The 22,390-nt window shown below is 38.9% G+C and overlaps 1 protein-coding gene across 5 annotated transcripts in view; it reads right to left on the bottom strand.

Annotated features, from left to right (window-relative positions):
• The window catches only part of FGGY (FGGY carbohydrate kinase domain containing), a 442,861-nt gene that overhangs the window by 392,976 nt on the left and 27,495 nt on the right, over nucleotides 1-22,390 (bottom strand). For 4 of the 5 annotated variants that reach the window (XM_033225064.1, XM_033225066.1, XM_033225061.1 and 1 more), the window contains one exon: nucleotides 4,781-4,892. The exons of the other annotated variant lie outside the window; for it this stretch is intronic. Coding sequence is in view for 3 of the 4 variants with exons in the window: in XM_033225061.1 (XP_033080952.1) it covers nucleotides 4,781-4,892 (112 nt within the window). In the remaining variant the exon portion in view is untranslated. The remainder of the gene's footprint in view (nucleotides 1-4,780; nucleotides 4,893-22,390) is intronic. 5 annotated transcript variants of the gene reach the window in all.

Genomic DNA, 22,390 nt, shown 5'->3' with positions numbered 1-22,390 from the left:
GGGAAGTTCATCGGTTTTGGAATTAGGCTGATCTAACGGGGAATGCTAGTTACAGATGAAGACATAGTTACAGATGAAGATATATAATTCAGGAAGTTATTAAACAAAAGATAATGCATATAAAGCATATGGCAAGTACTTCTCAGAAAGCAGGCCCTCAGGAGGAGTAAATCGTAAGGAAGAGAATTTAAAACCAGCTGGAAAAGGAGCACTGCCCTTCATATCCTGCCTTTACCATCCTGTAGTCCACACAGTAATTCCATATCTCTCTCCCTAGCCTCTGTTAATTCATCCTGTACCAATGAGCAAGCCAGAAATCCTTTAACAGCCCTCTGACGCCTCTGATGGCAAAATGTGCAGAACAGCAATGAATATACCTGGGAGATTATTAGGGCAAAGAGAAAAGAAACCCAGCAGTTACCAAGCCAGGTATTATATTTTCACACATTATTTTATTTAATGGCAAAGTAACTGCAGCACTACATATCTTGCTAACACAAACAAAAAAATCCAATGTAAGAAGATACCTAAATAAGGTCATGGGCATAACAAGGCAGGGGCTCAGTTGCTGGTTTGCCTAACTGGAAAGATCTCGCCTCCCACGAAAGTTCCACAAACCATAATACTAATACTTTGAAAATAATAAAGAGTACATGTGACCTCCCACAGGAATGTCAAAGAATTTTTTGTAAACAGAATTGTTCTACTATCTAACAGAAGTGCTCAAAGCTCTGGTTCTCAAACCTAGTTGCACATTAGCATTGCCTTGATAACTTTTAAAAATACTGATGTCCAGCTCCTATTCCAGAACCATCAATAAATCACGATGTGGGTGTGTATACACGCATACACCTGCAGTGTGTGTGTGGGTGGGTGAGTGTTGAAGGGGACAATATCAGTATTGTTTCTTAAGTACTATACAGAACAAATCTACAGCTACTTTAAGGTAAAAATACCTGTTGCTAAACTTCTGCCTATAGTGAAGACAGACCAATCAGCTAGTACTGCCTGCACATAAAGATGCTCTCAAAATGCAGTCAGAACAACAGTGAAAATTGTACAGAATCAATACTGCATTAGAATTAATAATTTATAATTTTCATTTTAGATAAAAACTGAGAAGTTAATTTTTTTTTCAGCTCTCATGGAAAACCACAAGTAAATCAACTGAAAGTTAATTTAATCTTTTATTGAGCATCTACTACATGCCAAGCACAGTGTTGGATGCTAGGATATCAAGAAGAATGTGCCACAGTTCTGCCCTTAAGCAGCATATGTTTGCATGGAGAAAGAGTCTATATTGTGTGTTGACTACCAGACATGGGAATGTGGAAGAGGAGCAAAGAGTAGGCTCTAGTTAGCTGAGCCTGGAGCTGCACAGAAAGCTTCCAAAAGGCAGGAAAGTGTTTATTTAATTCTTCTAATGACTAGCCACCGGCTACACAGGTGAAGAAAGAGTGAGAAAGAGGTTCTACACAATAAGGCTGCATGGGAAACAGAACACAGACCCACGAAAATGTCGTCGTTTAAGAGAATTGGAGGTAAAGCAAAATTTGAGCTACCTCACTTTACCTAAGGGCAGATTATTATTCATCCATATATTCACTTAATTAATACCTTGCTAAAATACATGTTTATGTTCACAGAATGTGTTGCAGGCATACCTGAGGGGAAAAATTATTATGAATCAGCAAAAAAAATCTAAATATTAGGTATCTGTTGCACAGAGGAGACTAGGTCATAACTCCCTCTCCAGCCCCAATTATCACCCTTTGTTCCTCTCCCAAGAGCTCCTACGGCTGAGATGACACAATCAGGGTGAGGCTCTGAATTCAGTCAGTGGCAGGGGTAGGAAGCATTCAGCAACTGTGCTGCTGTCCAGTCCAGGGGCTGTTCAGATCTTTTAAGGAAGAAGAGTCAAACAAGGAAAGGCAAACAATGAGACTATTTTATCATATAGTAATGCTGTATTTTCTTAAACTATTGTACTTAATTTATTTGTTTGTAATTTTTTGGTTAACATCTAAAGATGGCGATACTTTTGCTGGTCTTATGGGTTTGGTTTTAAGTTATCTGCATGATTAGGGTTATCTGGAATCTTCCTGACCCCACTCTCTGCTCCTCACAATTACTCCCGTTAGCCAATCAAGAGTTGGTGGCTGCCATGCAGGTAGGAGTCTCTGAAGAACCTTCAAACCACCTTTATAATTCTAATTTCATTTTCTTGCACAGGATAATCCATTTCAGATAAAAGATCTAAACTTAATACAATCTGTTGAAAGCCAAGAAACTGATGAGGGCACCTGCAGCTGGATGCAGTTGATGAATGGGTACACTTTAACCTTTTAGGTGGAATAAAGTTATTTCAACACTTATAATTAGAGTGGGAACCTAGTTACCTTTTTAATAGAGGATTTGTTAACAGGAGACCATTCTACCTACAATGAAAAAAATATATAGCATCCAAAGAGGGTACATATTTAAGCAAATTTAACAAGGAACTATCTTCTTCCACTTCAAGTATTCTGTTCCTAATATTTTAATTCTCTGTTAATCTGTGCCCAGTGATTCTCTACATACTAGACTTACTGAGAGAACTTTTTTAAAAAGTCAACGCCTTAGCTCCACCTCAAGTCAAGTGAATACAAATCTTGAGGGTAGGGCTCATGAATTGTCAATTTTTAAAAAGATCTCCAGTTGATACTAATGCACAGCCAGAGTAAAAATAAATAAATAAACATGTATTTTAGATCAGATGATACAAAATCCTTGAAGCAGGACTCTTAGTATCTAAAGTCCCACCCCAAATCTGGCTCTCTAACATACCTCTTGTGCTTTATGGAACCAAGTTCCCTCTAACTCTGCCCCCAACGCCACCCCACTCATGCCAATCGCTCTCCAAGCTTTTAACTTCTGGGACGTGACTTCTGGCCTCCACACTCTGCCTCTAAATCTCACTATCAGCAGTAAGAGACATCTGATCTATGGCATCCCCAACAATCACCTGACCTTTACTTAAATAAAGCCCATAAAAGACACACTGACAGCCTCCCAAAACGGCCAGGTCTGTGGCTGGCCACATCTTGTAATTAGTGAATGCTTGCTGCTGCGCAGCTGAGGTTTGCTCTACCCATTTTTGGTCTCTGCTTTCTGAAATGGCTCAGAATGAGGCTGCCCTGTTCTGGGCCAGAACAGTGCCAACTGGGCCAATGAATAGCCACCAAGAACAAGAACCATTCTGATTCATCTTTAAAGCCCCAGCATTTGCTAAGACAGGGCTTGGCATATAGGAGGTGTTAATAAATGTCACAAGAAGAGGGAAAAAAGTGTGTGTGTGTGTGTGTGTGTGTGTGTGTGCAGAAAATGGTCATCATTACCACTGTGCTCTAATCATTCATCTATTTGCATCCATTTTCAGCACATAGTGATTATGATTATTTATAGTGATCACTTATAGTGAAAAGGGATGCAAATAGATGATCATTTATAGTCCTTATAATTATAATAATCACTATTTCATACATTAGGTCCATAGTAGTGACCGGAATATTCTCTTAAAAAATTCATCATCTGATGGAAGAAACTTTTCTGAGCATTTTAAGTATCAGTCTCTCACTAAATTCTCACAGCAAAGCTACTGATTCATTATTCAAATTCTTTCAGAGAAGAAAACTGAGAAACACAGTTAAGTGGCTTGCCCAAGGTGTCACAGCTCAGCAACGGCAGAGCTACAATCAGAGTCCCCGCCTAACTCTAATTCCACTGTGTACCAATGTACCCTACTACCTCATAGCCAACAGTTAAGAAAGATGCTGCTGCAACAGTGTCCAGAACCAAGTGTTCTTAAACAGAACCTAGCCCCAAATATGTTTGCAATGGCCATCAGCCGACTGACAATGCCTAGCGCTGGCCCCTCCCTTCAGATGGAGCATGCAATTTCCAGTGCAATGCAGCCTCCACTGCTCCCTAATGTCTTCTGCTCATGACAAGGTTAAATATCAGTTGAAATTTATCTTCACACATGTGCAGTGGTTTTTCTCAAGCGTGGCTATTACTCATTTTACATTACCCATCTGACTAATATATTAATTATTACATTAATGTATTAGTAGACTTTTGGGTTTGTAACCCCAGTACCAGCATTATTGGCTAAAATTCCCCAAAAGGGAAAACCTTATCTGCTGTGAAAAATCTCTGATGGTGGACCCAAGTGGCATTTTACGTTTGAAACAGCTCATTTCTGTACTCACAAGTGTCTGTTAGGACAACATCATTTCATGTGAATGTCTTTTGGTCTGGCTATTGAAAATAGAGAGGCCATCTGCTTCTAGCTTCTGTTTGTCACATGGCCCTGTCTACCATGTTCCATTTCCTTTCAAAGGACTTGGCTCATCCACTCAGATAAGCATGGAATAGGAACGTCGTATACAAAGAAACTGCAAGCAGTGACACTCTCTTCCCAGAAAACATCAAAACCACCTGTGTGTTTCAAGGTTACTTACTACTAGCTAACAACCTCATGTCCTTCCTTTACCATGTTCTGCACTGTGGCTCTTGAGTTTTATAAAGCCAAGTCCCCCTAATCAGCCTCAATACCAACCCACTCATACCAACTGCTCTCCAAGCTCTTGACTTCTGCGACATGATCTGTGTCACTTCACTCTACCTCTAAATTTCACTATCAGCAGCAAGAGACGCCTGCCCTCCTGTTCCACCTGGGCCCATTGGATTAATCAGGCAAGTCTCCCACCACTGGGAAAAGGAAGAGATGTGGTCTTACCTTCATGGTTGACCGGTAATGGGCGAAACTGCTTATCCAAAACAACCAGAGAACATGTGGCATCAAACCCAAGTCCTCGAATTTGGTTTAAATCAATCCCTTGTACAACTTTCTGTTTTAAAAACAAACAGAAACATAAATTATAATACCAGGGTCTTAAAAGATTGAAAACAGTTACAACTAGAAGGAAGGCTAGAATAGAAAAAAATCTTTACAACATAAAACAGATAACAGTATCACTATAATACCAAAAGATCCTATAAATAAGAAAAAAAGAACCAAACTAATTGGAAATTAAGGCCAGGCATGGCAGCTCACACCTGTAATCCCAGCACTTCAGGAGGCCAAAGTGGGCAGATCACAAGGTCAGAGTTCGAGACCAGCCTGGCCAACATGGTGAAAACCTGTCTCTACTAAAAATACAAAAATTAGCCAGGCATGGTGGTGTGTGCCTATAATCCCAGCTACTTGGGAAGCTGAGGCAGAATTGCTTGAACCTGGGAGACGGAGGTTGCAGTGAGCCGAGATCACACCATTGTACTCTAGCCTGGGCAACAAGAGTGAAACTCCAACTCAAAAAATAAAATAAAATAAAAATAAAAATAATTGGAAATTAAGCAAAGGAATAAAACATCACTTCATAAAATAAAAAGAAATGGTCAAAGAGCATATGAGAAGATTCCCAACTCCAATTAGATAAGTACAAACAAAAAGATACCAAATTGTTTGCTTTTCATATTGGCAAAAATATGAAAGATTAATAGTACAGGCTATCACTTAAATGCTTATGATCAAAAGCATTTTAGATTTCAGAATTTTTCAGATTTTGGAATATTTATACATAACATAATGAGATATCTTGAGGATGAAATCCAAGTCTAAACACAAATTCATTTATGTTTCATATATACCTTACACACATAGCCTGAAGGTAATTTTATACCATATGTTTAATAATTTTGTACATGAAACAAAATTTATGTACACTGAATCATCAGAAAACAAACACATCACTATCTCAGACATCCATGTGTGGCGTCACAATGCCACTCAAAAAGTTTTGAATTATGGTGCATTTTAGTTTCACAGTAGGGTTGCTTAACCTGTATATGGTAGTAGCAATATATCCAGAAGTAGACCTTCTTGGAAATTATTCTAACAATGTAATTATTGAGAACAAAGTTTGGAGAATAATTTGACATTTACTAAAATTAAAAATGTACATATCTTATTAGCAAAAGTAAGTAAAGTTATATATAGAAGGCTAGCTTCAGCACTGCTCAGACTATATTTAAAAAGTGAAAATACTATTTTTTATTAAATAAATTATGGCATGTTTGTAAAATGAAATACTATACAGATTTTTTTTCAAAAGAGGTAGAGAGGCAACTTCTGGGTGTAGTGGTGTGAAGAAGTCAAAAAATCCTCTTAGCAAGCTAAAACTAATAAACTGGACAAAATCATCAAAAACCACCATTTGGGGGTTATGGAAATTGGCCAAAGCCATGTGAAAAATTGAGAAGCTTTTTTTTTAAAAAAAAAAAATCAAATTTGTGCTTAAAACATTCCTACAAAAAGTCAAACTACTACAGGTTCAAATGCTTCACTGGGGAATTCTATCAAACATTTAAGGAAGAGATGGTACCAATCCTACACAAACTTGTCTAAAATACAGTGAAGAAGGGGAAACTTTCCAACAAATATTACATAGCCAGTATTACCCTGATACCAAAGTCAAGCAAATATATAAGAAAAGGACACTACAGACTAATATTTATCATGAACACAGTAAAAATCCTTAACAAAATATTAACAAACCAAATCTTGCAGCATGTAAAACTTGCCTTTATATACCATGACTATGTGGAGTCATCCCAGGAATGCAAGAGTGGTTTAATATCAATTAATGAATTAATGGAATATGCACATTAACAGAACAAAGAACAAACACCAAATGATCATCTCAACAGATGCAGAAAAAAGAACCCCCATGCTCCAAACATAACACTCCATAAACCAGACATAGAAGAGAACTTACACAACCTGATAAGGAACGTCTACAAAACCCACAGTTAACATCGTACTTAATGGTAACATGAATGCTTTTCCCCATCAGAAATGAAGCAAGGATATTCACTTTCACCACTTCTATTCAACCTTATATTTGAGCTTCTAGCCATTGCAATAAAGCGAGAAAAGTAAATTAAAAGCATACAGATTAGAAAAGAAGTTAAAGTGTCTTTCTTTGCAGATGACATGATCTCATATGCAGAAAATCCTAAAGAATCTACAAACTAAAAAAATTACTAGAACTAATAAGCAATTGTAGTAAGATAATAGCATGCAAGACTAACATATAAATATCAACTGGATTTCTACTTAACAGCAACTAAGAGATCAAAAATAAAATTGAGAAAATAATCCCATTCACAATAGCATCAAAAAGTGAAATACTCAGTACGATGCTCAATATTAGATATCAACTGGACTGGATTGAGGGATGCCTAGCTGGCTAGCGAAGCACTGTTTCTGGGTGTGTCAGTGAGGGTGTTTCCAGAGGAGATTGACATGTGGAGTCAGTGGACCAGGAGAGGAAGAGCCACCCTTGATGTGAGTGGCCACCATCTAATCAGTAATGGGTGTGATTAGAACAAAGCAGGTGGAACAAGGGGGATACTCAGATTGCTTAACTTCCTCCCTCTCTCCCTTTTGCAGTGAGGCACCTTTTCTCCTCCTGACCTTAGACATCAGACTCCAGGTTCATCTTCCTTTGGACTCTAGGTCTTGCACTAGCAGCCTGCCTGGGGCTCTCAGGCCTTCACCCTCAGACTCACTCAGGACTGCACTGTTGGCTTCCCTGGTTTCAAGGCTTTTGGACTTGAACTGAATCACACTACTGGCATTCCCTAGCTTACAGATGACCTACTGTGGAACTTCATATTTTTAATCATGCGAGCCAATTCTCCCTAATAAACTTTCTTTCATATATATATATGAATATATACATATATGTACATATACATATATATTTCCTACTGGCCTTGTCCCTCTGGAGAAACCTGACAAATACATTCAGGAATTAACATATCAAAAGAAGTTCAAGACCTATACTCTGACAACTACCAAATACTGCTATAAAAAGCTAAAAATTGGAGAAATACGTCACACTCATATAATAGAAAATTCAACACTGTTAAGATGGTAATCTCTTCAAATTAGCCTACAAATTCTACACAACTCCTATTAAAATCCTAGCAGGTTTTCAAACACTGCATGTTCTCACTCATAAGTGGTAGATGAACAATGAAAATACATGGACACAGGGAGGGGAACATCACACACTGGGGCCTATCAAGGGTGGGAGGGAGAGCACTGGACAAATACCTAATGCACGTGGGGCTTAAAACCTAGATGTTGAGTTGATGGGTGCAACAAACCACCATGGCACATGTATACCTATGTAACAAACCTGCACGTTCTGCACATGCATCCCAAAACTTAAAGCGAAAAAAAAAAAAAACTAGCAGGTTTTATTTACTGATTTATCTACTTATTTGTAGAAACTGACAAGCTATTCCTAATATGCATATAGAAATGCAAAGGACATAGAAAAGCCTATGCATTTTTGAAAAGAAACAACTTGGAAAACCTATGCTACCTGACTTCAAAACTTACTATAAAACTACCATTCCTAAGTTAATGTGGTATTGGTATAAGGATAAATTTATAAATCAGTAGAACAGAGATGTAAGAAGTAAACCCATTTATGGCAATTGGCTTTGGTCAGTGTGCCAATACAATTTAATGGGGGAAAGGACAGACTATTTGACAGTGATGCTAGAACTATATGCGTATATGCAAAAAAAGAACTTAGACTCTTACCTTACACCATACACAAAACTTAACTCAAAATGTATCACATCCCTAAATGTAAGAACTAAAATTATAAAATGTGTAGAAGAAAACAGGAGGACATGGTTGCAACCTTGGGTTAGATGAAGATTTTATAAAAAGCAAGATACACGAAAGAAAAAATTTTGACTTCATCAAAATCTAAAAATCTTTTCCTTCAAAAGAAACAATTAGAAAATGAAAAGACAAGCTACAGACTGGAAGAAAATACCTGCAAACAATACATCTGATAATATACTTGCATATAAAATATATTTTAAAACTCAAATAATAAGAGGAAAAACAATCCAATGATAACATTGGCAAAAGATTTGGACACTTCACCAAAGAAAATATACAAATGGCCAACATACATATGAAAAAGTGCTCAAATCATTAGTCACTAAGGAAATGCAAATTGAAACCACAATAAGATACCACTACACACTTAGAGAATAACTATAATCACAAAGACTGACAATACCAAGTGTTAGAGATTTGTAGAGAAAGTGGTGCCCTTATACATTGCTGATGGAAATGTAAAATACAGCCACATCTTACCACACAACCTGGTAACTTCAGTCCTAGGAATCTACCCAAGAAAAATAAAAACATATATCAACACAAAGAATTGTATGTGAATATTCATAGCAGCATTATTTATAATATTCCCAAGCTGAAAACCAACCAAATATCCATCATAGTTTAACCAACTGTTAAATAAACTATTGTATATCCATATAGCAGAATACTACTCATCAAGAAAAAGGAACTACTGATATATGTAACAATATGGAGGAATTTTTAAAAAATTATGCTAAATGAAAAGAGCTGGATACAAAAGAAAGCATGCTGTATGATTATATTTATATAACATTTCTAAAAAGTATACCTGTAAAAACAGAAAGTGCATCTGACTGGGGACTGGGGTTGACTGCAAACAGGCGTAAGGAAACTTTTGGAGTAATAAGTGCTCTAAAACTGGAGTAGGTGATGATTGCACCACTGTGTAAATTTATAAAATAACAGCATCATACATTTACAATGGCTGGATTTTATGATATATAAATCATACATCAAGCTGTTAAATACTTTTAATAAATGAGTTGAGCTATAAAAGACAAAATGGAAAGATATCCCTGATATGTTAATAAGGTTTTAAAAAAAGAATATGCAACAAATTGTTAATAGTGGTTGCCCCTGAGGATGGAACTGCAGTAGGAGGATATAGATTTTACACTTGCTTGTATAATTTTTAAAGTTATAGAGTAATAGATTTATCAATTAATTCTATTTTTTTATTTTTGTTTCTATGGTCTCCTTTACATAAAAAGCATGAGCAACCAGTTTCTATTAACTTAAAACATGACTACAACCTTTTAAAACCTATAAAAATCAACTCGAAAATGTCCATCCTCATTTAGTGAAATTCACCTTAAAATATACAATTATTGAAACACCAAAAGCAATGGCAACAAAAGCCAAAATTGACAAATGGGATCTAATTAAACTAAAGAGCTTCTGTACAGCAAAAGAAACTACCATCAGAGTGAATAGGCGACCTACAGAATGGGAGAAAATTTTGCAAAATTTTGTCACTCATCTGACAAAGGGCTAATATCCAGAACCTACAAAGAACTCAAACAAATTTACAAGAAAAAAACAAACAACCCCATCAAAAAGTGGGCAAAGGATACGAACAGACACTTCTCAAAAGAAGACATTTATACGGCCAACAGACACATGAAAAAATGCTCATCTTCACTCGCCATCAGAGAAATACAAATCAAAACCACGATGAGATACCATCTCACACCAGTTAGAATGGCAATCATTAAAAAGTCAGGAAACAACAGGTGCTGGAGAGGATGTGGAGAAACAGGAACACTTTTATACTGTTGGTGGGACTGTAAATTAGTTCAACCATTGTGGAAAATAGTGGGGCAATTCCTCAAGGATCTAGAACTAGAAATACCATTTGACCCAGCCATCCCATTACTGGGTATATACCCAAAGGATTATAAGTCATGCTGCTATAAAGACACATGCACACATATGTTTATTGTGGCACAACTCACAATAGCAAAGACTTGTAATCAACCCAAATGTCCATCAGTGACAGACTGAATTAAGAAAATGTGGCAGTCTGCCCCCAAAGCCACTGATTTTTAATTACTATCCAGTGATTTCCAAGCCAAGTTGTAAGGACATTCCAGGCAGAAATAGCTATACCTGTAAATGCTATAGAAGCGTGAACCAGCAAGGCAAGAGAGGAGTTGCAATGGCTGGAATTATGGAACTTGCCTTCAGCCACGTAGCCAGGGTGGCAGAGCTAGGATTTGAATTCAAGTCCTTGTGACTCATTGTCATGAGGCCATCCTGCCTGTCAGGAAATGGGTTTGGTCCGCACAATGTAAGTCTGCATTGATCAGTGTGGTGAAGGCATCTGGGTATTCACGTGGTACTGTGGGTTAAGGTACTGCCAGCAGTCACAGATGGGTCAGCAGCAAATGTTCTCCTCTAGAGCACATGTCCTTTCCATAGGATGAGTCTCTTGGGCAACGAGAAATTCTCTGATGACAGAGGTGAGCAGTACAGTATAATGGAAAGAAAACAGACTCTGAGTGTGAATTCTGGCTCTGCACTCTACTGGCTGTGTGACAAGTACAAGTTCCTTAACCTCTCTGTGCCTGCTGTTCACCCTTTCCCTCCCCAGTCATCCACTTGTTTTTTTTTGTTTGTTTGTTTGTTTGTTTTTGAGATGGAGACTCGTTCTGTTGCCCAGGCTGGAGTGCAGTGGCATGGTCTCGGCTCACTGCAACCTTTGCCTCCCGGGTTCAAGCAGTTCTCCTACCTTAGCCTCTCAAGTATTTGGGACTACAGGCACATGGCACTACACCCAAGTAATTTACTATGGAATACTGTGCAGCCATAAAAAAGAATGAGTTCGTGTCCTTTGTAGGGACATGGATGCAGCTGGAAACCATCATTCTCAGCAAACTATCACAAGAACAGAAAACCAAACACCGCATGTTCTCACTCACAGGTGGGAATTAAACAATGAGATCACTTGGACACAGGAAGGGGAACATCACATACCAGGGCCTATTGTGGGGAGGGAGGAGCAGGGAGGGATAGCATTAGGAGATATACCTAATGTAAATGACGAGTTAATGGGCGCAGCACACCAACATGGCACATGTATACATATGTAACAAACCCGCACGTTGTGCACATCTCCCCTAGAACTTAAAGTATAATTAAATATATATATATACATATATATACATACACATATATATAATTTTTCTTTTTGCCTGTTTGGAAATACCAGACTTATAATTTAGAATTCCATTTCTTACTATTTTATATGTTCCTCAAACAAGAGCGTCACATAATTATTACAAATGTCTGACAAAGAAAAGCAATAATTTTTTTCAAGTCATATTAATAAAGCGCTACCATATATTGAATATCTACTATGTGCCATGTGTTTGACACACATATTATTTAATCCTTACAAAGCGCTCCAAAAGAAACACTTAATATTTGTTTTTCATGAAAAACAAGTGGGGCCAGGCACGATGGCTCATGCCTGTAATCCCAGCACTTTGGGAGGCCAAGGCAGGCAGATCACTTGAGGTCAGGAGTTTGAGACCAGCCTGGCCAACGTGATGAAACCCCATCTCTACTAAAAATACAAAAATTAGCCAGGTGTAGTGCCATGTGCCTGTAGTCCCAAATACTTGAGAGGCTAAGGCAGGAGAACTGCTTGAACCCGGGAGGCAAAGGTTGCAGTGAGCCGAGACCACGCCACTGTACTCCAGCCTGGGCAACAGGACGAGACTCCATCTCAAAAACAAAAAAACAACAACAAAAAAACAAGTGGATGACTGGGGAGGGAAAGGGTGAACAGCAGGCACAGAGAGGTTAAGGAACTTGTACTTGTCACACAGCCAGTAGAGTGCAGAGCCAGAATTCACACTCAGAGTCTGTTTTCTTTCCATTATACTGTACTGCTCACCTCTGTCATCAGAGAATTTCTCGTTGCCCAAGAGACTCATCCTATGGAAAGGACATGTGCTCTAGAGGAGAACATTTGCTGCTGACCCATCTGTGACTGCTGGCAGTACCTTGACCCACAGTACCACGTGAATACCCAGATGCCTTCACCACACTGATCAATGCAGACTTACATTGTGCGGACCAAACCCATTTCCTGACAGGCAGGATGGCCTCATGACAATGAGTCACAAAGACTTGAATTCAAATCCTAGCTCTGCCACCCTGGCTACGTGGCTGAAGGCAAGTTCCATAATTCCAGCCATTGCAACTCCTCTCTTGCCTTGCTGGTTCACGCTTCTATAGCATTTATAGGTATAGCTATTTCTGCCTGGAATGTCCTTACAACTTGGCTTGGAAATCACTGGATAGTAATTAAAAATCAGTGGCTTTGGGGGCAGACTGTCTGAGTCTGAAATCTGGTTCTACCATTTCCTAGTTATATAATTTCGTAAAGTCAGATAAGCAGTTTCCTTGGTAGTACAAAAACTATTACCTAAACCTGCATCTCCCAATGATATGAGAATTCAGCAAAATAAAGTGTGATGAGCCCAACATCTGGGATCAGTGCACAATAAGTAGCAGTTTATATTAGAGCAAATTATTTGCTTCAAATCTTTCCACATGGGACACCAATCAATCAATCACCCAGCCCTAACTTCTACTTGCTATGTGGCCCAATCGGCTTCTGTGCCCAGAAAGTGCGTGTCCAACTTGGGTAAGCCCATCTCACATAGGTCTGCAGATAGTCAAAAGAGGACTTGGGTGAGAAAATATAGATGACTCAAACTCCATACCACAAGGCAGTTTGGGAGTCGAAACGAACAAAGGATGTGATATCCAAAGAACTTCCTTCTGGTGCCAACTCCACCACTTCTGAGTCAGGTAATCCTGCACGAACCCCATCAACTTTCTGAGCCTCAGTTTCCTGAGTGAGAGATACCTCCCAAGTAAGAATCAAAGGCTTTGAATGGGATCAATGGAGTCTGAAATTACTTTGTAACCAGTAAACCTTTATAGAAAATAGGATAGGAAATGCACTCAATGCCTTATTGTGTTCATGGAATGTTTTTATGTACAAAGCACAGCATGCTTGCTCTCTGTGTCATGTAAGCACATATAAAAATGACAAGCAGAAAGAACAGGAATCGAAAAAATTGGATAGACTCAAATCTTTCTAAGAATCATGGTGGGAGTAACCTTCTAGTAGGAGCAGGGAAAATATTTTCTTCAATCTATGTTGTGAATCCCCTCTACAGACCTACAGAGTGCTCAATATTACAATCATGGCCTTCAGTCACAAAGACTCAGTGTCTCTATCTTTCAAACAGAGACCTCTCACAAGAAACTGGAAGAGTAATTGTGGCATGCATTTAAACTTGATCTGGCTAGGTAGCCAGTATTATTTCCCCAGCCTTACAAGGAAATGCCTCATGATCATGCTCATCCACAGCTGAGGAACACCGCCATTCCCAACCCCTCATCCCACACCATCTAAATCATCCCAGAAAGACAGAAAGATGACTGTCAGAGTCACACTACCCAGAAGGCCCCTGGGGCTTGACCTGGTGACCTAAGAATTCTTTTTTATATTCTTATTAATGGAAGAAGAAAGCAGCCTAGTAAGCTCATTCTATCAGCTTGGTATCAAGAGAATTTCCCTAGGTAGAGAGAAAGCACATTGCTCTTCTAAAGAATTTCCAGAGAAAGAGATTCCTGCAACCTCATTTGGTAACCTGTTCCATGTCTAACAACTGTCAACTCGTAGCTATGGGGCAGCAAACAAATATTTGGGGAAGGGATTGTGTATCACTTTGTTCTTATTGTGGGAACTGGTTCTGGGAACTGGTTCAATCCTGCACGTGTTTTAAATCAGCAGGATCAGCCATATTGGGTGGGGAGACGGTGTTTCTTAGAAACCCTCCAAACTGAGAACTGGAGGGTCAGATGCATACCTGGTTTTATCTTTAGCTCTATTCAGAGCAAGGGTCAAAGCCTGGGGCATCATGGACAGAATTCAGCTTGCAGTAGGGTTCTGAGTGGCTGGTACTGTCTTCTTTTAAATCTTGATTTGAATGCCTTTGTCAGCTTTGGGGGCGTACAAGGAGTTACACAATCACCAGTTCCCTCAGGCTTCATCACTACCTGTGGCCTACACAATTCAATCACTCACTTAGCCATAAGTCCTTAGCGAAACTAATCAAGCTCCTTCTAGGGTCAGGCTGTGCTGGATCTTCTCTTCTAGGTATTGGAAAAACAATGGAGAGAAAAACTTTTTCTTTTTTAATCCTCGCTCTTTTGGAGATTACACTTTAGTAGGGATAGGCAATACCCAATAAATCAAATAAATTACATAGTGTAGATACAGTATACTAGAAAGTGATTACTCAGGGGGATTAGGAATGCAAGGAGGAGGTGGTTCCTATGCAAGCTGAGATTTGATGATACACCTGAAGGACATGAGGAGTGGACCTCATGGAAATCTGGGGGAAGAGTGTTCCAGGCAGGGGAACAACGAGGGCAGAGGTCCTGGGAGGGGGAACAGAGAGAAGACAAATACAGTTTGTGTTGGGGCGTGCATTACCTGGAAGGCCCTTAAAGGCAGTCAATTTTGTAAAAGCTACTCTAGTGACCAGTGAAGTAAATAAACTCAGTCCTAATTCTTTACCTACATAGCATCCTAGCTTAAGTATGGTATTGTCATTTGATGATAAGATGAGGAAATCAAGGCCACTCTAATTTATGTCAGTGACCCCAACATGCTGCCAAGAACTGAAACTCAAATAGCCTCTACCTCCTTCCTCTCCATTGTTACCAAGTCCAGTTAGGCCTGCCTTCCTAAAGCCTCTCAGTCTCAGCCCTCCTATTTATTCCTCTGCCAACAGTCTAATCCAGCCATTTATTATTAAAAATATTATTAAGCACCTATATGTGCCAGACACAGAGAACATATCCTGAGCAAGAGAGACATGGTCCCAGTCTTCCCAGAGTTTATAGTTTAAAAAAAAAAAAAATCTCAGCCTCTGAAATTCATCAGGATATCTGCCTCCTGACTAAATCCTTAAATTTAGTTTCTTCTCTGCCAGCCATTCTGAATCTGTGGCAAGACCAGTCAATCTCAAACTCAGGATGATTCTATAGGAGCTCCCCATTGGCTTGAGCCAGCTGTCCCACCTACCCCTCTATCGTCAATTCTAGCCTCCTTTTCCTTCTTCCTATTAGAAACCACCTATTCCAGCCAGGATTGATCCTTGACGTTCCCATCTCAGAGCTTCTGACCATTCTATTCCTCCAGTTCCGATTGTCTTCCCTTAAGAGTTCAAGAGTCACTTTTGCCCTACATCCTTTCTCAAGTTTTCTCCAGTGGGCAGAAGTAGGGAGGTCTCAATTTCCTTTTTTTTTTTTTGAGACGGAGTCTTGCTCTGTCGCCCAGGCTGGAGTGCAGTGCTGCAATCTCGGCGCATTGCAACCTCCGCCTCCCGGGTTCAAGTGATTCTCCTGCCTCAGCCTCCTCAGTAAGTGGGATTACAGGTGCGCACCACCACGCCCAGCTAATTTTTGTATTTTTAGTAGAAACGAGGTTTTGCCATGTTGACCAGGCTGGTCTCAAACTCCTGACCTCATGATCTGCCCACCTGGGCCTCCCAAAGTGCTCTCAATTTCTTTTGACCCTTCATGTTTTTTACACTCCCTGGGTCTAATATAAACCAGGCTCTGGGTAAGCAAAACATAGCTCCTGCCCTCCTGAAACATAAAATCTAGTAGGTAAGACATATATTAATCCAAAAAGTGAAATATTTTCTTATTTTGTTTCATTTTATGTTAGTTTATTCTTGATTTATAGAATGATTTTATTATTTGATAACAAAAAATGAATGATTCATGAACCACATGGAGTTCTATGAAAGAGAAGTACAAGGCACTGTGAAAATATTTAATAAGTGAAATAAGACTTAGTTGCAGGTGGTATTGGTAGAGAAAATGCTCGTTCCTTGAAGAACTAACTTTTGAATTAAGATTTGAGGCAGCGCTGTCCAACAGAACTTTCTACAATAATGAAAATGTGCTAAATCTCTGCTGTTCAGTATAATTGCCACCATGTGGCTATTGCGCACTTGAAATTTGGCTGGAGCAAAAGAGGAAGTGAATGTTTAATTATATTTAATTGTAATTACTGTAAATTTAAATAGCATTGCGGGTTCAGCAACTATTGTATTGGATAGCCTAGGTCTAAGGATGAACAGGAGTTAGATATGCTGGTAGAAGGTAGGAAGGGCGTGCAGCCAGAAGAAACAATCTGGGTAACAAATCTGAGGCTAGAGGGAGCATTGCATGTTTGAGGACATGACAGAAGGAAAGTGTGGCTGGAATGCAGACAGCCAGGAGAAGCATCATGAGATGAGCCAGGAATGCAAGTCGAGACAGACCCTGTAGGGCCCTGAAGGCCACGTTAAGGATTATGAGTTCTACCCAAATACAGGCATACCTCATTTTATCATGCTTCATTTTATTGCACTTTGCAGATATTACATTTTTTACAAATTGAATGTCTGTGGCAACCCTGCAGCAAGCAAGTCTATTGCTGCCATTTTTCCAACAGCATGTACTCACTTCATTAGCATTTTTAGCAATAAAGTATTTTCTAATTAAGTTTTTTTTTTTTTTTAGATATAGTGCCATTGCACACTTAATAGACTACAATACAGCATAAACAAAACATTTATGTATGCTGGGGAATCAAAAAATTCATGTGACTTGCTTTATTGAGATATTTGCTTTGTGGAACTAAAAACCGCAGTTTGAGGTATGCCTCAGGCATATTTAGTATCCTTGAGCTTTGCTTTACCGCATTTTGCGTTTTTTACAAATTGAAGGTGTGTAGCAACTCTGCAAGAAGCAAGTCTATCAGTGTCATTTTTCCAATAGCATCTCGTGTCTGTGTCACATTCTGGTAATTCTTAACAACATTTCAAACTTTCATTAATATTGTATCTGCTATGGTAATCTTTGATGTTACTATTGCAATTGTTTTGGGGCACCACAAACTGCACCCATATAAGACAGGCAAACGATAGATAAATGTGGTGCGTGTTCTGACTGCTCCGCAGACTAGCTATTCCTCATCTCTCTCCCTCTCCTTAGGGCTCCCTACTCCGTGAGACACAACTTTGAAATTAGGCCAACTGATAACCCTACAATGGTCTCTAAATGTTCAAGTGAAAGAACGAGTCATAGTCTCTCACTTTAAATGTAAAGTTAGAAATGATTAAGCTTAGTCAGGAAGGCAAGGGGAAAGTCAAGCCTGGCAAAAAGATAGGCCGCTTGCACCAAATAGTCAAGCTATGAATGCAAAAGAAAGTTCGTAAAGAAAACTAAAAGTGCTACTCCAGTGAACACCTGAATAAGAAAGTGAAACAGTCTTATTGCTGATATGGAGAAAATTTGGTCGAGATAGAAGATCAAATCAGTCACAACATTCTTTAAGTCAAAGCCTAATCTAGAGTACAGTCCTAACTCTTCAATTCTATAAAGGCTGTGAGAGGTGAGGAAGCTACAGAAGGAAAAGTTTGGAGCTAGCAGAAGCTGGCTCACGAGGTTTAAGGGAAAAAGCCATTTTCATAAGATAAAAGCACAAGGTGAAGCAGCAAGTGCTGATGTAGAAACTCCAGAAAGTTATAAAGATGATTTGGGTAAGACAATCAACGAAGGTGCCTACACTAAACAACACATTTTTAAAGTAGGCAAAACAGCCTTATATTGGAAGAAGATACCATCTGGGACTTTGACAGCTAGAGACAAAAAGTCAATGCCTGGCTTCAAAGCTTCAAAGGACAAGCTGACTCTCTTATTAGGGGCAAATGCAGCTGGAGACTTAAGTTGAAGCCAATGCTCATTTACTATTCCAAAAATCCTACGGCCCTTAAGAATTATGCAAAATCTACTCTGCCTGTGCTCTAGAAATGGAACAACAATGCCTGGATGACAGCACATCTATTTATAGCATGGTTTACTGAGTATTTTAACCCTGCTGTTGACACTTACTGCTCAAAGAAAAGAGATTCCTTTCAAAGTGTTATTGCGCATTGACAATGCACCTAGTCACAAAGAGCTCTGATGAAGATGTACAAGGAGATGAACGTTGTTCTCATACCTGCTAACACAACATCCTTTCTGCAGCCCATGGATCAAGGAGAAATTTCAGCTTTCAAGTATTATTATTTAAGAATTACATTTTGTAAGGCTATAGCTGCCACAGATAGGGATTCCTCTAATGGATCTAGACAAAGTAAATTGAAAACATTCTGGAAAGGATTTACCACTCTAGATGCCATTAAGAACATTCATGATTCATGGGAGGTCAAAATATCAACATTAACAGGAATTTGGAAGATGTTAATTCCAATCCTCATGAATGACTTTGAGTGGCTCAAGACTTAAGTGGAAGAAATTACTGCAGATGTAGTGGAAATACCAAGCGAACTAGAATCAGAAGTGGACCCTGAAGATGAAATTGAATTGCTGTAATCTCACGATAAAATATGAACAGATGAGGGGTTGGTTCTTATGGATGAACAAAGGAAATGATTTCTTGAGATGAATCTACTTCTGATAAAGATGATATGAACAATGTTGAAATGACAACGATTTAGAATAGTACATAAACTTAGTTGATAAGGCTAAGGTCTGAAAGAACTGACTCCAATTTTGAAAGAAGTCCTGCCATGGATAAGATGCTATCAAACAACACTGCATGCTACAGAGAAATCTTTTGTGAAAGAAAGAGTCAATCAGTGCAGCAAACCTTAATGTTGCCTTCTTTTAAAAAATTACCACAACCACTTAACCTTCAGCAAACACCACCCTAATTAGTCAGCGGCCATCAACATCAAAGTAAAACCCTCCACCAGGAAAAAGATAACAATTCACTGAAGGCTTCGATGATGATTAACACATTTTTTGGCAATTTTTAAAAATTAAATTATATACTTTTTTTAGACTAATGCTATTGCACACTTAATAGACTGCAATATAATGTAAACATAACTTTTATACGCACTGAGAAACTCAAAAATTCATGTGAACTTTACTGCAATATTTGCCTCATTATGGTGGTCTGGAACTGAACTTACCATTATGCCTATAGTAGTGTGATAGTAGATGAAGGGTTGTAAGCAAAAGAGTAACATGACAAGTTAGCACTAGAGGAAAAATACCACTTCAAATGAAACAATAGAGAAAAGAAAAATGAATATCAAGACATCAGTTAGGTTCTTAGAATAATATTCCATGTAAAATATAAAGGTATATGGTGCTAGAGATAGAGAGAATGCATAGGTTTGACCCACCTGAGTTCTGCCTTATCACATACCACCTGGGTGACCTTGGGGAAATCACTTAACTCTCTGGCTCTCAGATTTTCAAAGGTAAATGGGAATAACAACTCCTTCCCTACTTCACCCTGCAATGGCAATCAAATGCAAATGAAGATGCATTGTAAACTATAATGGTTCTATGAATATAAGGTTAACCTTATTGCTCAACCCCACATGTGGCTACTCTTTCTTCTGTCCCCCTCCCCACAACCATTACTCATATAGACAGTACCAAGATAGAATAAAATGCTACTTTACTGGCTTCATATGTGTTGTTTATTTTTCTCATACAATTAAGCTGTTTCATCTTTAAAAGCAGCAGACTTCTTGTATACCGCTCCTCTATATGCTCCAATGTTTAGCAAACAGCATAGCACATAGTAGGTGCTCAATAAATGTTTGCAGACTAAATGAAAGAATGATACTCAACAAACACCTGTTGGCTTAATGATTCCTCCAGTTTATCTTCTCTTTCTTCCTAATAGAAGTTTAACATGAATCATGCACTAATTTGAAATGTTTTCGCCTTTTTGGAATGATTAAGATTTGTGGCTCCATAAAGGAACCTTTAAAATCACGGACTGTGTATCACCTCTATGACTCATAAGTTTCCATAAAACTTCCTCGGTGTGCTGGGTATCAGCCCAATAAAACCTGCCAAATTCAAGGGATGTGGGGAGGAAGACAGAGAGGAAGGTTTGGAGCCATCTCACCAGGGTTCTGGTCTTGTCTCTAATACTCGTTAGTTCCAGAGCCTCAATTTCCTCATATTTCAAATAAGAAGAATAGTTGTCCTTCCTGCCCCACAGTGACACCGAAACAAGATAAGAATGCTAGATTGGATTTTGTCTCTTTGTTTTTAGCTCTAAGTAACATTCATTCAACAGCCATTAATTGAGCACCTAATTTGTTCCAGGCAATGTGTTAGATACTGGAGACACAAAGACGAATCTCTCTAAGAGCTCAGCTTATAGTTTAAAAGGAGCTAAACAAGCCAACAAATGCAAAGATAAGGAGTACATAATGATCTGGGTGAAGATGGTGGGCTCTGGACAGTAGAGAAGGGCTTCTCACCATCTCTTTCCTCTGAGGTTGGTAAAAAAAAAAAAGGGCATAGACTGTCAGAAGTTACCAGGCAAGACACTCAGGAGACAGGAATGTTTAAGCTTACTTTATAAGGTGGGAGTTGGGCAGGGGAGGAAGGTAAGAGAAGAGTATTCCAGACAATGTAAAAACAGAGATATATCATTCATTTATGTACTCAACAAACATTAATTGAACACATTACAAGCAAAGAATTCTAGAGAAATACAGATAAACTAGATATAACCCCTGCTTAGCGGGCACACACTTCCCAGATGAGCAGGCAACCAGGTAAAGGCACTCATAATCCTGGGTAACCTCACGATGCCCCATGTGTAGAAAATCTGAAAACTTCAGGCTGCTTCTTATCAGTTCCAGGTGGGGTCACACGGAGGAAGATATGACTGGAGAGAGACAAGGGACAGAGCACAAGAGCGGCAGCAGTGGCAGGGGCAGCGTCCCTTTCTTCTTCTTATTCAGGAGCCCTTAGGCTGCTTACTGAACGTCTTCAAGGCTCATTCTTTTTCCATCTTCAAAACAGAGAGATCAAAACTACCTTAAAAAGTAGTTGTCGTAAGGATAAAATGAAGTGATGGGTAAAGCTCTTCAGTATAGTACCTGGACCAGTGTGCCCAAGAACTGTTAGCTGTCTTTGTCATCATCATTGACACCACATTATCCTTACTGCTGCTTTAACTAAGAGGAAAATCATCTCAGGCAATGTGAATGACTCAGGGAAAAGGAAGTAGAACAACTGCTCTCGAGCTCTCAACTTCCTGGAGTCCATGAGGAAGAAAAGACAGACCAGGACATGTTTTATGCCACCCTTTGACCTAGACCAGTGTTTCTCAAAGTCTTACATAGAAAGAACCCTAACCAGGAGAGTGACTGAATATTCCCAAGAAGCGCCTCCCATCGTGGACTTTGACTTTTCAGTATTTTATCTTAGAAATTCATTATCCTCTATAATCTGCTCATTTCTGTCACCATCAGCACCACCATAGGAAACTACCAATACACGTTTCTAGGCAATATTATGACATTCTGTGTGCATTAATTCATTTAATCCTCACAACAATCCTATGGAAGTAGGTACTAATATCATTTATTTTATAGATAAGGAAACTGAGGCAGGAAACATCAGGTAACTTGTCCAAGATCACAAACTAATAAACATTGTAAGTGGGATGTCAATCCAGAG

Source organism: Trachypithecus francoisi, unplaced genomic scaffold, assembly GCF_009764315.1.
Source record: "Trachypithecus francoisi isolate TF-2019V2 unplaced genomic scaffold, Tfra_2.0 Lachesis_group12, whole genome shotgun sequence".
Classification (NCBI taxonomy): Eukaryota; Metazoa; Chordata; class Mammalia; order Primates; family Cercopithecidae; genus Trachypithecus; species Trachypithecus francoisi.
Note: the sequence above shows the minus strand (reverse complement) of the source record. Positions and strands in the feature narration are given on the sequence as shown.